Source organism: Pyxicephalus adspersus, chromosome 2 (genome assembly GCF_032062135.1).
Source record: "Pyxicephalus adspersus chromosome 2, UCB_Pads_2.0, whole genome shotgun sequence".
Taxonomy (NCBI): domain Eukaryota; kingdom Metazoa; phylum Chordata; class Amphibia; order Anura; family Pyxicephalidae; genus Pyxicephalus; species Pyxicephalus adspersus.
The window spans coordinates 118,022,790-118,040,419 of record NC_092859.1 but is presented as its reverse complement, the minus strand read 5'-3'; the positions used below and the strand labels follow the sequence as shown (position 1 = coordinate 118,040,419).

The 17,630-nt window shown below is 36.6% G+C and overlaps 1 protein-coding gene across 1 annotated transcript in view; it reads left to right on the top strand.

Moving 5' to 3' along the window:
* MYO9A (myosin IXA) overlaps positions 1–17,630 on the top strand; it is a 69,951-nt gene that overhangs the window by 31,771 nt on the left and 20,550 nt on the right. Inside the window, exons 5-20 of the mRNA XM_072399073.1 lie at positions 218–317; positions 1,100–1,156; positions 1,350–1,447; positions 2,708–2,834; positions 6,015–6,104; positions 6,209–6,331; positions 7,313–7,447; positions 8,921–9,042; positions 9,204–9,345; positions 10,507–10,702; positions 11,161–11,292; positions 14,989–15,064; positions 16,177–16,326; positions 16,523–16,562; positions 17,305–17,427; positions 17,528–17,608. Of these exons, the coding sequence (XP_072255174.1) occupies positions 218–317; positions 1,100–1,156; positions 1,350–1,447; positions 2,708–2,834; positions 6,015–6,104; positions 6,209–6,331; positions 7,313–7,447; positions 8,921–9,042; positions 9,204–9,345; positions 10,507–10,702; positions 11,161–11,292; positions 14,989–15,064; positions 16,177–16,326; positions 16,523–16,562; positions 17,305–17,427; positions 17,528–17,608 (1,792 nt within the window). The remainder of the gene's footprint in view (positions 1–217; positions 318–1,099; positions 1,157–1,349; positions 1,448–2,707; positions 2,835–6,014; positions 6,105–6,208; positions 6,332–7,312; positions 7,448–8,920; positions 9,043–9,203; positions 9,346–10,506; positions 10,703–11,160; positions 11,293–14,988; positions 15,065–16,176; positions 16,327–16,522; positions 16,563–17,304; positions 17,428–17,527; positions 17,609–17,630) is intronic.

The following is a 17,630-nucleotide window of genomic DNA, read 5'->3' as shown; positions in this document are numbered from 1 at the left end:
ATCCTTTCCAAAGGCAAATATTGCACATTGGTACGTAGCTTAAGGCTCTGGCTGACATTGGCTATCAAGAAATCAAGTCCTGCCCAATATCACAGACACTTTTTCTGTAGCTGTTTATATGTTTGCATTCCATCAGCCAGTTGTCCATTTGTATGCTAGTCTGTTCTGTATAAATCTTTATTGATTAATATAAATTAACACTATATATTATAAACAGGAATTACCATGTCTTCTACTATTTGTTGGCTGGGGCAAGTGAGGAGGAGAAGGCTGAATTTCATCTGGGTTGCCCAGAGCTTTATCATTATTTGAACCAGGTAAGAAACACGCACAATTCCTAAAGCGTAAAAAGTAGAGCGTGAAAAACGATCAGGAGTTTAATATGAAAAAGTTTCAGAGGCTTCCATAGAACTGACACTCCTTTATTAAATGTTTATTTGTTAAATAAACATTTTATATAAATAATTACAAAACATTGGCCATAAACCATTGTTCTTTTTGTTCACATTACATTCAGCAGCTGTCACTTGTATATTGTTGACTGTTCTTTAGGTTTTATTGGAATTTATTCTTTTTGTTCACTGTTCTCAGATGATCAGATGTTTTTGGAAACCTACCTGTAAAAAAAAAATCATATTTTTTTTTCTGGCAGGAGGTGATAAAGCATATATTGCCATAGTAATATATATGTAGCCTATTATTAAGACCTTTTGACACCTATTTGTATAGAGTAATCTGTACATAATATTATGCATGTACAGCAAACCTTTTCACATGTGATTATGTCTACGTTCACCTTGTGTTATTATGCTTTTTAATTTGCTTATGAGATGGGCCGGAACAATAAAGAATTAAAGGGAATTTTACAAAAATAAATGTTTGTACTTTTATAATTTTTTATATTTCTACATGTCCTGTTGTATTTAATAACATTCTGAGCTGTAGAATATATGTGACCTAGTATTAAAGTAATAAATGGGATATCTACCTGAAATAGATTTACCTGCAGTAAAATGCATGACTTTCAGAACAGAAAAAAGAACAATTTTGCACAAGTCCTGGAAATGATGAAAACATTTTTTCTTAAACCTTTTTTTAGAGAGCGCGCAAGTCACAGAGGCAAAGCTGGGGAGAATACAGTTGTGAAGATGAAACAGTGAGTTGATTGTACGGTTCACCTTGTAACACTGTGTCTTGTTTTTCCATTATGCCTTGCATTCACATTATAAGAATGACTGTTTATATTTTGCATTGTGATTGAGCTGTGCTGTACAATGACGTTTTGTACTTGGCACAGTGAGATTTTGTTTTTGCTATCTAAAGTTGGAACTTTATCTTGCATATAACAGGACTCCTTAAGTGGGGAGGGCGAAGACCTCAGACATGATTTTGAACGACTGCAGCTGGCAATGGAGATGGTTGGCTTCCTGTCAGCTACACGTAGACAGTAAGTTCTGCATGCAATCTTTGAAGTACATTAGAACTTCTTACATACAGTGGTGAGATATTTCTGTACATTTTTTACCCATTTGTTTAACTCTTTATATTATATCTGTAGATTTTCAAGAAAAACAAATCTGAGAATAACAATTATATTAATGGTGTAAAAGGGTTTAGCAAAGAGACCAAAGAAAACAAAATTGAAAAACTACCGGTTTCCAGTTTTAGAACAGTTAAACAAACATAATATATTTTAGACTTATGAGCAAACCCTATTGATAGTTTTTTTTATTAATGTAAATGCTGTATGTGTAATTTGTGGGGCACATCAGAAAATGGACTTCCTGTCAGTAATCTTGGTGATGGATAAAGAAGCCACTTTTTTTTACCTCAACTAACATTTAAATGGGTGACCCCAATTCAAAGGTTTTACCTATTTAGAGAAGCATGGGTTTTATTAAAACCCATGCACCTAATAAAATCAAAAGAAGTGTATGTCCGTGCATGTGTTAATTCATACATCAGTGCAGGTGTAACACGCTGATGCATCACAACACGCAATGACAATTATTACAACGTTCGGTGCAGCTCCCATAAAAAGACAGCTTGAATTAACACATAATAACTTGTTGTTTGGTGTATTTCCTTTTATGAAACGGAAAATAAACGTGGATAGAAGGAAAATTGTGTATGAGTACTGTATATCTGATTCCTTTTCTGTGTTGCAGCATAATGACTCTCGGCTTACATACACATTTTTTTTTTCTTTTTTGAGTAAAAATCTAACATAAAAGACCTTACATATTTTTGGACCTTTGAGCCAAAAAAAAAAAAAAAAAAAACAGCAACTGACTTATTAAAGCTCTTTAAGGCTGGAGAGGATACACTTTCACCAGTGAACTGGGTGATCCAGCAAATCTAGAATGGACTTCCTAAAAGTTGTTTGCAATTTCTTAGCAAATGTTTTCAATCCTGGACTTGGAGAGCGTTAATAAATCAGGGCCATAGCTTCTGTGTGTTTCATGTTAATATGCATAATGCATACTAGTGAACTCTTCCCTTTTCCTATTAGGATTAGGGTACTGTGTGGCTTTTGTTTGGGGAAGGACTACTTTGCTCCTCATACAAGTAAATAGGAATGAAAAAGCAGATTGAAGTAGTTTAGGAGGTCAAAGGCAGGTCAGAACTAGGTCATCTGTAGATCAAATTCACCTTTAAATGAATGTGACCTCAAAACCATTCTATACTGATCTGTCACCCTTTATAGGATTGTGTCTCTCCTGTCTGCAATCCTTCACCTTGGAAACATCCAGTATAAGAGAAAAGCATACAGAGATGAATCAATTGATATTTCAAACCCTGATACTTTGCACATTGTGTCTGATCTACTAAAGGTGAGTCAAAAAGGATTTTATATCTGCTTCTTTATTATTTAGCGCTTCGGTTAGGAAGGGATATGATTGTAGAGGTGGTCTGTGCGTGTTGTGCAATAGAAAAATAATTTATATAATCATATTGCCCGTTTATTACTTCAGTGTTTCTGTTATAAAGCTGTTTAAAATTAATACCATTTGTTCACCATATGCTGCTTTTTTTTTTCAAATCCACTGGGCATTCTACAGAGTCTGTTTGTGGTTCAGAAAAGTAACAATTTACAATTGTTTCTAATTGTGTCTAAAGTAAAAAGGCAAGACACGTCTCTCTTTGATGGCTTTAGAACAACCTTTTGAGTCCTGATGTCTCTCATTGTCCTCTATCATCATTGAGGTAAATGACAACTAGCATTGACAAGCCTGGATCAGGAGAAAATGCTGCTTTCTTACGTCATATAGTCAGAAGGAAAACTTTATATAACCCCCCTGGCTATGTGACTCCTTTTTTTTTTCTTCTTGCATAAACTTAAAAGGGATGTTTATGAAGTTAGGCATCATTATCACATGAATCTGTTTTACGTTTCCATCTTCCCTTCAACAAAATGCCTGCATTCTAAATTTGTTCTGAAGGTGGTTAGTGTATGTCCTTTGCATGTTTTGTATGGACCGAACATTTATGCTGTTCTGTAGCAGTTATTTCAGTTTCTAGATTGCAGATTCCACATTTGAGGGCTGTAAGGCTACGTACACACGTTAGATTTTTCACAATCCTTTACAATGACAAAAGACTGCATGATGCATGAATGAGCGCTGTCCTCTCCATAGAGGGGGGGAGAACGACGAAGCGGCACCCCGCTGCATTCTCTCCCATTCACTTGTATTACGGTAGTTCATCGTTCGGGGATCCACCACAACGAATCCATTAATGATGTCGGACAAGCGTTGTACACGTGCCAGATTACCGTCCGATATCAGCCCCGAGGTGATAAATGGATGAGAATCATCTGATGTGTGTACGTAGCCTTAGTCTATCAGGCTTTTTAGTTTGTTTTTCCATTATGATATGCCTTGAATGCATTGTATAATGCTTCAGAGATTATGCCTTTTATGTGACATCATGCAGTCTATCATCTACTTTTTGTTGAGAGTGGGTAGAGACCTCGTTCACTAAGCTAAGTGAAAACTCACTTTAAATTAAAAGTAATAAAGTAAATTTGCCAAACTGTGTGTTTAACTTTCCATAGATAGGACGGTTTACATATTCTGTGTGCCAATGAATATGTATTTACTTGGAAAAAGCCTGCAAAACAAATAGAAATTAGGCCAAAAAGTGAAATATTTGCTGATTTACAGGGGTTTAGACTTTAAACTTGATTTAATGTGATGTTGTTATCATACAGCACAGCAAATGCACAAACACTGATTACCACCTATCTAATGAGAATGTAAAATAAAATGAAAACCCTGTGAATGGTTTACCCATATTTATCTGGCCATGGTATCAGCTTGCTTAGCTAGAGGCTACAAAGCAGTGGTTGTAAGAAATCCGTCAACATTCCTTGCTAAGCACATGAAACAAAAAGACGATAAAGGGGAAGGGTCTTAGTTTGGATATAGTTAGCCTGAAGCCCTTCTCAGCCTTATTCAGTCTCTTGTTAAAATGTAATTACTTTCATGTACAATGCTACACTGTAATTGTTTTTGAAAAGACTTTACTGTTAATATTCTTTACCTATTAGAGAAATTGTCCTCACATTCTGAATATTAAAACTGGATTAATAGTGTAAAAAAAATGCAAACAGATGGGTAGTTTATTGCAGAAGGGACAGATGATGAATTAAAACTTACGCATGTTTGCAATCTTTTCTGTAATGTAGACTGAGCTGGACATGTGCAGCTCTTTGTACAATCCCAGCATACCGGCTGCCAGAAATTGTCAGTTGTGTATGCATGGGAGTTATGTATTTCTGGCCTAGCCAATCAGGATGGCAATAGACCAGAACACGTAATAGAACCAGTGAAGATGCTAGCACCCAAGATGGAGAGAGGGGAGGCTTTTACTTAAACTAGTGGTGGAAGTTGTGTCGATATACAGAGTTGTTTTCTATATTGTTACATGTTGCATCTGGATGCACATTGGCCTGATTTATTAAAGCTAAAAGTTACACTTTTTTAAGTGAACCTGGGTGATCCAGCAAACTTTGAATGAATTTCTTAAAAGTAATTTGCTATTTTTTTAGCAAATATTTTTAAATCCTGTACCAGATCCATCCCAGATTTGCTGGATCACCCAGCTTTACTGATGATAGTGTATGTTCTCCAGTCTTGGAAAGCTTCATTGAATGCAATATGATTTCACTGTTAATTTCAGGATCAACTACATTTGCTGTAATATGAAATACATATTATTCCCATGACATTTTCAGGGTCATGACCTGCTGTTTGGGTTGTATTATATCTAATTGTGGCACCAAACAGAAGATTCACTGTTGGTTAATGTGTACAAAACAATGGCTGTCTTTAGGATACACAGATAATTTACGGTTTGCTATTAAAGCATGACACCACTACCCCCACTTTATAGTAAAAAAAATTGGCTTAGTTTGCATTTGACTTGGATAACACACACTCTGTGTATGGATGTTGTGGTATTTAGGCCTCTCTTCCGAGGAGGACCTGTTTTGCTATAGATACATAAATATACCACCAGCTTAACTTGCACACCAGCTTCATATTTCTGACTCTTGCAGTGTGATCTGTACAGAGTTGTTAGGTTCAGCCATTACAAAGGGTTTGGGCTCTCACAGTAAAATGTTTAGTGTTATGGAAAATACTTTGTATTGGATATTACTCTTTTAAGCGGACTTTCACAACCTTTTTAGCATGGAGGAGCTCTTAAAATACCCTTAGGTTGTAGGGAACTTTTGCTATATTCGCTATATCCACAGCTCACAGCACATTAGTGTGGTGGTCGTTGCGGAGAATGTCACTCTTACGGATAGCCAAAAAGATTATTGGTGTCAGTTAAACTTAAGTTACTCCTTGCTCATTAATGACCCATAGCAAGCTTTGTAGATTCCACAGAACCCTAGTGGAGAAAAGCTGCTTTAGGGTATAGCGGTCATCCTGTAAGATCCTGTTTTGTGAGTGCTGACCAATAGCGTATTTGCTTTGTGATCCTTGTATCTTTGTAAACTTAAGGTGCGGGAAGAAATGCTGCTGGATGCTCTTATTACCAGAAAAACGGTTACAGTTGGAGAAAAATTAATCTTGCCGTATCGTTTACCAGAGGTGAGTTTTTTTTTGTTTGTTTGTTTGTTTAAACGTTGGTCTCTAAGATTTTTAGCTTTTCTTTATTTAGGATCAAATTATCAATATTTTATGTTCCTTTCCAGGCAATTACAGTAAGGGACTCCTTGGCAAAGTCTCTTTACAGCGCTCTGTTTGATTGGATCGTCTTCCGAATCAACCATGCACTTCTCAACATCAATAGCAAGGCAATGGATGAAGCAACCCAGGTAAGATGAGTATATTCAGAGTAGTTTAGATGTATACATTTATCTGTAGGTTCTTGCTTGAATGGAAAAAAAAAATCAGTGTGGCTCTGTGAAGCCTGAATGATTCTTTCCAATTCTGTTGTGGGCAACAGGCCATTAAAGGCATCCAAAAAAGGGAACATAAAAATTTGCCAGTTTAGCCCATTAGACAAGTTGCTCAAGAAACAGTAGTGGGCCACAGCACAAAAATCACGGGCCTATGCCAGTTATCTGGAAGAGATAGGTCTTTATAACTGGTCTTAAACATCAGTCAGGATGTTATTTCTATGTCACCATTGGGTATATTTTCCCTTCCGATCACTTGTCACTTGATAAATCTTTAAAGTCGGGACATGCATAAAAAAAAAAAAATGTTTAGAGATTCAAACTGAAAAAGAGTTTATTTGCTGTGTTCCTTTTTGTGACATTTTTTTCCACTTGCCCAATATTTAGTATCTGACTAAACTGAAATGGTCAGGTTTCTGCAGTGGTTGGAAAGGTAAGCAGACAGTAATTTTACTGGCCTGTCCTTTTATGAGTGATCCTGTGGTGACAGGGTAACTTTAGGGTAGCCATACAAAGACACCTCTGTAAACATGTGTCTTATACTCAGAAGTTTAGGAACTCCAGGAAACTATAGAGACAAAAAGTAGGGTGCTATAAGTCCCCTGTTTTTTTTTACCACATTGTGAATATAGCTTTGTTTCCTGTGTAATTTTTTCTGCTACTCTTTCAGGTATATTCACAGCACACACACTGTTTAGTAATTGGAGGGGTGTCTAGGTCTTTTTCTTTTTTGCTATTTCATGTATCCCCCTAATATTACACAAGGTAGCAAGCAGGACTTGAACCTATATTTTATTGTAAAGAAATATACTGAAAACTCATCTAAATAGGCTTTTAAGAATAAAATTAAATTTAAAAAATACTGTCCAATTATTATATATTTTTTTCTTTATTTAGACTCTTTCCATCGGTGTGCTGGATATCTTTGGTTTTGAAGATTATGGAAGCAACAGCTTTGAACAATTCTGCATTAACTTTGCCAATGAACGTCTACAGCATTACTTCAATCAGCATCTCTTTCAACTGGAACAGGTTAAAAAATTACAAGTGCATTTGTAATAGGACTAGTTAAGCACTTCATTTTATGTGTCATACTGCAGTTGTTAAACCCATTTAAGGGGATGTTGTATTTGACCTTCCATTCTGAATTTGCTAATTCCCTGTCTGTCAAGGTTTAATAATAGTATTTTTATGGTTACCACAAGCATATGGTTCTAAAAGTTCTGATTTTCATTAACTACCTAATTGTTCTGCATAAGTGACTTAGAAATTGAAGCCAAAGACAGACTGGCCATTACCATTCTTATAAAGAGGTCTGCAGCAACATCCTTCTGTTAGTTCAGTTCCAATTGTGTAATGCTGCCATGTCAATATGGACCTCAATCCCAGAGGAATGTTAAATCTATGCGACAAAGAATTACAACAGATCTGATGGCAAAAAGTGGGTCCAACCCAATGCCTGCAAGGGGTGCCTAATAAAGTGGCTGGTTAATAAATTTCTGCCTTTAAATAAGGTAATTTGCATGAATTGATCTTGTTTATAACAAAACTTTTAATCAAGCTTCTACTGTACAATAAGTATTTGGTAAGCAACACATAACAAGGGTCGAAGTTACTTTGCTAGTAACAACAGAGTGGACTATAGTGATTCACTGCAATAGCATCCTTTTTACATATGCCCATAGAAAAACAAACTGCATTAACTTCTTGCAACTCAGTCCCCACCCATGCTGTCAATGGACAACCAACTTTTTATCATTTTAAAGTGGGCCAATTAATACCATTTATATATGGATGAATGACATTTCAGTTTTATGAACAAGTCTCTTGGATGAAAATCCAGCTCCCTCATGTGATGTTAAGAAAACACAATTTATATCACATGATCTCCAGGTACAAGGAACATTGTGGATGTTTCGCACCTTCGGAGATTAGACTGTTTACTTTCAAAATTATTAACCCTGTTGCATGGGCATTCAGAGATATAAGAGTGGGGGGTGTAGTATAACATTGTGCAGCAATGTTATACCACACTCTCCACACTTATATCACTGAAGCTCAGCTCCGGCTTGTTATCCATAAATATGATAATTTCCATGTTCACATATAACTGGTAAACAACTAAAGCAAAGATTTAAAAATGACATTTTTGATAAATTACTTAAGTTTTTTACAGATTTATCTACAAAAATACACAATAAATAATTAGTATTCCCTCTAAAGTAATGTGGGATTAAAATATATTACAAATCCCTGTTTATTGGTAATTACATGCAAAATGAACAAATAACATAACCCCAAGGCAAATTCAGAGAAGCAGTAATTCATTTTATGTAACAACATGGATAAGGCCATCATTGCACATACATACAAAATATTTTAGAAAACAAACCATGTTTCACTGGAGGTAATTGTAAATTTTTCTGCTTTCACAACATTTTCTTTTTTTGGAGACTTTGTTGAGGTTGTATCATTCTTTTCTTTTCTTTTTCTTTTTTTCTCCAGGAGCAATATCGATTGGAGGGCATAAGCTGGAGTAACATTAATTACTCAGATAATGCAGGCTGCATCAATCTGATCAGCAAGAGGCCGACAGGACTGCTACAGCTGCTGGATGAAGAAAGCAAGTAAGTTACCCTACCAATGTCCTTCCCACCGGTATATGATATTACACTTTCAAACTGTTTTTTTTTTTTTTTTTTTTTTTTTTTTATCAATTATTAGTTGTAAGAAGCTGTTTTCCTACAAAATACTATTTTTTTTTTTTATTTTTTTCTCCCTAAATTAGTTTCCCGCAAGCTACTCATCAGACTCTGCTTGAAAAATTTAAACGCCATAATGAAGGAAATCCATACATCGAGTTCCCAACTGTTATGGAACCAGCTTTTATCATTCAGCACTATGCCGGCAAGGTCAAGTATGGTGTAAAGGTGAGTGCTGTGAAATCATATTAATGCATAGCGCTTACCAAAAAACTATTGCTATAGACAACAACTCATTTGTTCAGGATGATTCTGTAGTAGATTAAGTTCAGATTAAAATGTTGAAGCTGAATTCTAGCAAGTTTGTCTTTTTATTTTAGTGATGTGAAACATAGGGGTGAGACTTTATATTTTTACTTCATATTTGTTTACATATTTATAGTTGTTCTGTTTAGGGTTTGGTTCTTTCTAGTGTTTGAACTAAATCTCTGTTGTCGCTAAGATTCAGTGATAATCCCTGAGGCTAAATCTGTCTATTCCACTGTGGGAGCTCTCATGCACATTGCAATGAACACCCTGCTTTGTGATTATGTTGGAAATCCTACTTATATATGTGAAGTAACTGGGATTTTCAGTTGGCTTTGTTGGCCATCTTAAAGCTGCTCTGACTCCGCTGCACTCTGCCTTCCTTTTCAGCAGCATATCTTTACATCATTAGTTTATAACTTACAAAGAACACAAAGGTATTGGTAACTACTGTAAATGTTCTGTTGCCCTGCCCCAAAATGATCTTGGCTGTCCATGGGGGCAAAAAAAATACGAAAAAAAAAACAAATTCTTGTTGTCCAAATTACACTGACTGTCCTTTTTCTGCATGGCATAGTTGCCAGTGTTGGAAAAGATTACATACATAGTCTCCTCCTAATCTTAAAACTAATTTTTTTTTAATCTGCCCAAATAATTATACTAAAAAAATAAATGCAACAGTGAAAAAGTGAAATATTGGCATTAACCACATGTTACAACCCAAATAATAATCATCTATGTAGCTTTGAATTGAATACAAATTAAATTGCTTTGTGCTTTAGATTTGCTTTGTTAATCAATCTAGAGTACACAGATGTGCAATCCAATTGTAATATGTGGCTAGTTTTTTTTCTAGGTTGTATATACAATAGTCATGATTGATCTCTAGAAAGCAGACATGTACTTGTGCTGCCCCCTAGTGGGTATAGACTAGAAGGGATATAGATCTGTAATATTTTAAGCAAAAAGCTGTGTACTAATTAATGCCTTCTCAAAAACGCAATGTTTTTTTTTTTTTTATCAGGTATGCTTGTTTAGAACCCTTTTCTGCTTATAAGTTTTGTAAACATTTATTTCTTGCAGGATTTTCGGGAGAAAAACACAGATCACATGCGCCCAGACATCGTGGCCTTATTACGTAGCAGCCGCAATGCCTTTATTCGAGGAATGATTGCCATCAGTCCAGTGGCAGCTTTTCGATGGGCATTGCTAAGAGCATTTTTCAGAGCACTGTGGGCATTTAGGCAAAGTGGTAGAAACAACGTAGGCAAGAAGACTGGTGAGTGATTGATTTATTGAAATGTTCTAGAAATGAACTTGTGAGTGTTTGCTTTTGGTGTATAGAACAAGTGGATGGCTGCTTTGGTTGTTGCAGGAATGGAACAATATGGGTGTTTGTTAGTTTGGGGAAGTTTCTTTCAAATCATTGTTTTATTGGGATACATTAGAAGAATGAAAACAATATTTAGCAAATCTATATTGTAACACTAGTTGTATATTGAGCTATTGTAAGCAGATCATGGGTATATTTGGTTTATATCTGCCCTTTGTCATTGCACATCCCAGCTCTTTTTCTAAAAAATAGAAATCTGGCTGTGCACAGTAATACTCACCTGTCTCTGTCTCAGTAGTTGCAGCTTTGGGTATTCTGCCTCTGTCTTTGCTGGGAGTTTGTTACTCTGCCCTCTCTCTGGTTAATCTGTCTCTGTCTTCTCTTCCTGTGTGTTTGCTCTCAAGGCTCGGGCCCCCCCTGTACATCGGGGCCTCCTGGCTCATCTCACAAAGGCCTTTCTAGCTTTAGCTTTCTGCAGCACCCCGTCCACCAAAGGAGCTTACAGATCCTGCAGAGGTGTCAGAACGACCAATACAGTAAGGCTCCCATCCTAGAATCCTCTGCAATTTCATGTACACAAAGCTCCGCCTCTAGTGTCGAGGGCAATGCACATACATAAATACACAAAAATGCATTACTCCTACTTGCTTGTCCCCATTACCATTGCTCAAACTGGCTTTCATAATAAAGTCTATCCTTTCCCTGCATGTTACTGTACTTCTACCCATCTATCTGAATGCTTTCTACTTTCTCCAAACATATGCAAGAACAGCTCTTAACTGTGTGTATGTGTAATATTGTGTATTATTTATTGATGTATCTTTTCACAAGCTGTGTAATACAAAAGTTAATTTCACATTAACACGCTTGCTAGAATAATTTATTAACATCAAAAAAGATTATGTAAATCCTTACAGTAAGTTCTCATATGTGTTCTATTTAGTTCTGATGAACTATTGGAAGTATTTTCTCATATATTTTTGATAAGTGCAGAAAATCATGTTGATCTACATAGCTGTCCTATGACCTCATCACACTTCTTTTATGATCTCAAAGCCCTTTTAGTTTTTTTTTTTCAGACTTCAGGATATAGAACATGCAGAATGACTATAGAATGATTAGTCTTTATGTTCTAAAGATCTGAGGGATCTGATGGGAATTTTTTTTTTTTTTTTAGATGAGCTGATAGAATTTTTTTTACTACTATGATAATTAGATAATTTATCCAGACATGATTCATTCCTATGATTCAAATACAAATGCTTTCTTGCAGGCTGTAAAATAAATTCCGAAAATATTAAGACTTACTGCAGTCTTCTGCGCACTGTTGGCACCATGTGTTGTAAATGCCTGTTGTCACAATTAGAAGCCAAAATAATTTGTCATAATAAATTGGTTGCTTTGTTCATCTCACGGCCCATTTCTTTAGGCTTCATGTGAAGCTTTCCAATATCCGTTGCTGGTAAAATAACACTGCTCAAAAAAGTCAAGGGGGACACAGGTAACACAGTAAAATACCAAGTCATTGAAATGTCGGGCATATCAATCTGTCCAGTTAGGAAACTAAAGTGATTGTGAATTCATTTCATCTACGTTGGTGAAAATGGCAGCAATAACAGGTGACCTGAATGGGCAAAATCAAGCAATCCCCCAAAGAGTTCCCCACAATGCATTTCTGTCTCCCTAGAAGGTTTGCTCTGTGTCTTCCAGCGCTGTCTAAATTGTGTGGAAGAGATATCAGGAGATGGTCCTTTACACATGGGCAACTGGACAGGGCTGTAGTAAGTCAACAACCCAGTAGTAGGACTGGTATGGGAACTTGTGTGCAAGGAGTAACCCTGCAAGATGATGTCTAGTGGGCTACTTGTGTGCAGGTTTCTGACCAAACAGTTTGTAACAGATTCCATGAGGGTGGCATGTGAGCCCTGATGTCCTGAAGTGGGACCTGTCTTAACAGCCTGGCACTATGCAGCTCAATTCAAATTTGCCAGAGAATACCAGAATTGGGAGGTTCGCTATTGGTGCCTTGATCTTTTGATAAATGAGAGCAGGTTCACTCACATTTTACAGACAAAAAAAAAAAAAAAGAGTCTAGAGATACCGTTCTGAACATTGTGCTTTCTGGAACATCTTCCAGAGTGACTGGATTTGCAGTGGGTCCATGATGGTCTGAGGGGGGTATATCATTGGCGGGTTTTGCAGACCTCCACATGCTAGCTTATGGTAGCCTGACTAATACCGTATTAGATACTGGAATGATCCCATTATCAGACCTTATGCTGACATAGCAGCCTGGATGATGAAGTTATTGACTGACCTTCACCTTCCTAAGACGGGAATCAAATAGATTCCCTCTGGGACACCATGTATTGTTGTAACAAAGCCAAGTAGTGCAACACACTGTCCAGAACCTCACGGATGTCCTGATCCAGGTCTGAGAGGAGATCTCCCAAGGCACCGTCTGCTGTCTTATTAGAAGCATGCCCAGAAGCTGAGAGTGCTTTCAGGCATACACACACTAATGAGCCATGTTATGGGCTCCATTTATAAAACATGGACTCTGACATTCTCTCAACATTCCCTCGGGGGGGAATCAGTTACTGCCATTAAAACACCTGGACTGTGAGGATTTCCACAAGGCAATATTTGAGGGAATGATAGATACTCTCTGTTTTATAAATAGAGACCTATGAGTAATTGTGATGAAATTTAAGAATTCAATTTTGATCAATCTGTGATTTCAGTTTTTTAACTTTGATTTGCAGTGTGACTTTAAATCCAGCCCAAGTGGGTTTCCATTGAATGTCATTATGTTTTTTAAAAAAATATATAATGTATATCAATAAAGGTTTCCAAGCTAAGCCTGCCACAAAAGTATGTTACACATGTATAATATCTTATGTAACATTACCCTGTTGCTTGTTTTTGGTTTTAGTGAAGACCTAATATCAAAATTTTATATTCTCAAAACCCTTTGTAAAGCTTACTTGTTATAGATGCCTTTTTTTTTTCTCTGATACTGCAACTTAGTAGCTTTTTTCCTTTAAGATCCCCTCTCATTGTAAAAAGTTTTTGACACTGACATCCTATTTTTGGGCAGTTTGTAAAACGTCCACCAATCCTCTCAATACAGTGCACCATCAATGTGCATCTCTAAAATTCTGCAAATGTAAACAAATATCTACTGCTGTCCTAGTATAAGCCACCAGGACACTAGATTTAAAACTGCTCGCAATGCTTGGGAAGCCTCTGGCACGTGGGCAGTGACAGTGATACATCCTTCCCATTAGACATTGCGTGTTTAAGGGGAGAACTGAGCTGTTGTAGTGGTACATTGCTGGGTGCCAGAGCTAAAAGTAACTGCAGATTTTAGTATGACGGAGACAATCGGCAGCAGAAAGTAACACCGATTAGTACATCCCGTTGTGCATTGGTAATGTTGATCTAAAGTATATACTATCTGTATATTTGTCCCCTTCAGGATTCATTCACTATATGTGCTATTTACAGCTGTGTATGAAAGCACACCCAAATCTGCTGCACACAAGAGTTTGGGAGCACAAAAAATGAATATAGCTCTGCACAAATACTAAAGCATAAACATTGGCTGGATGCACTTTTAGGAGTATTAATGGATTGGACCAGTCCCTTTTTAATTTTTAATTTGAAGGCTTGAGAAGAGTTCAGATTGTGTTTGGCTCTTATTATTGCAATGCTTGTAACAAAACTTACTTCTGCATGTTTCACTTTTCTTGTGTATTTACTGTGCCTCCCAGTCTTTTTTTCTGCATGTCCTCTCCTGGAAAAGCATGTGCACATATTCACAAACCTGCCAGTAATTGTCTTGCTGAATTACTCAGGAATGATGCTTGCCGACTATGCCATATCTGATAATGTCCTTTTGGTTCTAACCATATTTTGAGCCTGCAGAGAAAGTGTGGAATTGCAAGAAATGGTCCCCTGGGCATGTCTTTTAACAATAAATCATACAAACAGATTAGGAATATAGAGAGCACAACTATCATTTTTGGTACTGCTTCAGAATCCATAGATGCACATCACTGTAAAGATCTACACCTTTATTTTTTTAAACACATATAAATCGCTTGTCATCACATAGAATTTACTAAATAACACAGATATCAAAGTTCAGGTACACAGACCATGTGTTGGAGGACTTTGATCCTCCTATGGAAACTGATTTTGTATCTAAATGCACAATTTACTTTCAGATATTCCCCGCCGGACCCCTCGAACCCCTCTGTCTGACCTACAGGGAGTGAACACTATACAAGAAAGAAGTCCACGGTAAGTGTCCATGTAGAGTTTGCCTGTCTATTGTGATATCTTTAATCATCTCATCATGGTTGTGCCTTTCCCTTTTGATAATTCTTTTTTTAACCATAACACCTCCAATTATCCAGATATTGGTAATAATCTATATGAGGGTATATCATAGAGCTAATGTCAAGGCTAATCTTATTTGGTCCAATAGTGGAAGGTGGCAACCAAACAATGAGTGCATTTACAATGGCACAAATACATTTAATGAGTAAAAAGAGCGCTTAAGAGTGAACCTACCCAAGGGTTTCCAGGGGCCTAAACCTCAGGGAGAGGAAAACATCAAGAGAGGAAAAACTTTGAGATCATTTGCAGTCACATTGATAGATATACAGAACTAAAAATCTTTAGTTTATGCTCAGGCTTCATGTGAGTTTTGAGCCTAGCTTGCTATCACAAGCTCATTGTCCTGCCATTTGAGATGCTCACATTCAGGGTGGCATGTCGAGTGAAGTATCCACTATTTTTCAATTCTGAACTCTTACATATACATTTTGTATATTCTTCTGTCAAGCCAGCTGCCAACGCCTCTCAAATTTTCTTATGTCTACTTACCACCTACTGTTAAAAAAAAAAAAAAAAAAAAAAAGTTTGCTTATTACAATCATCAATGTGAAGCCTGAAATGTATTTTTTTTACAGTTAACAGCTCATCATAATGAGTCTGTGAGTTCTTATTGGGCTGCTTCATATAATATAGAAACTAAACACACCGGAAATTATTTTTTTTATTACCCTTTCAATACTGTAACACCTTTAAAATGGAAAAAAAAAGTGCATTTGCTGCCTGCCTTCTTTTGCAATATATTGAAAGCTACTTGTGCATTTATTAATAAAAAAAAATGCAGAATGCTTTGATAGTTGAGCTTTCTGTAACATGAAATACAGTAACATTTCTTTAGGAATAGAATTGATGTTTTTACCAGGTAATTTTTTAGAGCTCCTGCTTGGCAGATTACTAAACCTTGTCAAGGGACCAAGAGACACCAGTGCAGATGCTAGATTATGTATGGAGATTTAGATTCATATACCGCATTCCCCTTTTTTCCCCTTTAATGTTTTTGTGCATTTGTTTTCCAGTGACCTGAACTGGACTTCACGTAGGCTGAGTCTGCTGTCATCATCTGGTTCCTATCTCGAAGGTGGTGGAATCTTTATTAGCTCTCCCAGCTCCAACCTGACTAATAACAGTGACAGCAAACTCCTGGAGAGAGCTCACGGCATTCTAATGTAAGAGGGACAATATTACAGCAATGTATACATTTATGGAAAACAATTTTGGCTTTTTCCCCGGCAAGATGATTTTTAGTTTGTGCATGGGATAACATTGTTGGGAAATATGCACATATATTATTGGTTATGAGGTACAGTTTGTGTACTGTAAAAATAATTGTTTAATGTGGATTGTTGGATTTTTTTTCTTCAGGAGGAACAAAAACACAAAATCCAAACCGACTTTGCCTAAGGTGAGGGTCTTCATCAGTTCTTCATGTCTGTCCAATAGTTCTGTGTTATCCTAGGATTATGTTAGGACAAGCATATGCCTTCCGCCTGATGCATTTTTATAGAAATTGTTCCACACATCATGAGCAAGAATGCCTTTACTATTATTATTATTATTATTATTTACTATTACTATGGTTTATTCCATGGATGGGAATCGAAGGCAGGAATGGCCCATTATGGGTATATTTTATGACTAGGAAGCAAGAGGCTCCATTATAGATATGCACTATGGTTATGGAGCCAGATCAACTCCCTTATATATGTTCTATGTGTAAGGTGCAAGCTTGGAGTAGCTTGGTTTATACATATGTTTTGTGGGTAAGGAACGGAAGTGGCTCCATTATGGATATGTTGTATAGATAGAACACCAGAGTGGCTCTGCTAGAAATATTTCTATTGATGGGGAGGAGTGGCTCTTTTATAACACCGCTAAATAAGATGGTCCCTCAGAAGTAATATTGCCTTCTGGATTCATGTTTTTGACTGCTATGTACATGGCAGAAACCTTTTGTATCTGCATGAATAAACGAAAGAATTGTAAAAAATTGCATTGATTTTGATCAATTACCACACTTGGTAATTTCCCAAATGTGTTAGATGTTGCATGTTAATGTTGATTTCTAATTTTTTTTAGTCATTTTGTTTCATTGAGTATTTAGAAGATTGTTGTTTTTTTTTTTTTTTTCCCCCCCATGAAACTAGCACTTGCTGGATGTAAAGTCTCTGAAGCATCTCTCGAACCTTACACTGCATGATCGTATCACCAAGTCCTTGCTGCATCTGCACAAGAAGAAAAAGCCACCAAGCATAAGTGCACAGTTCCAGGTGTGTCCTAATATTCTTTACCTGTCTTGCTTCTGATCATCTCTTCTCACAGGTTTGCCAATATATATTTTGAAATCTGTGTTTTCTTACCCTGCTTTAGACATCTCTAAACAAGCTGATGGAAACTCTGGGTCAGGCAGAACCCTATTTTGTGAAATGTATTCGCTCAAATGCAGAAAAGGTAACTTCTTTTTTAATTCCTA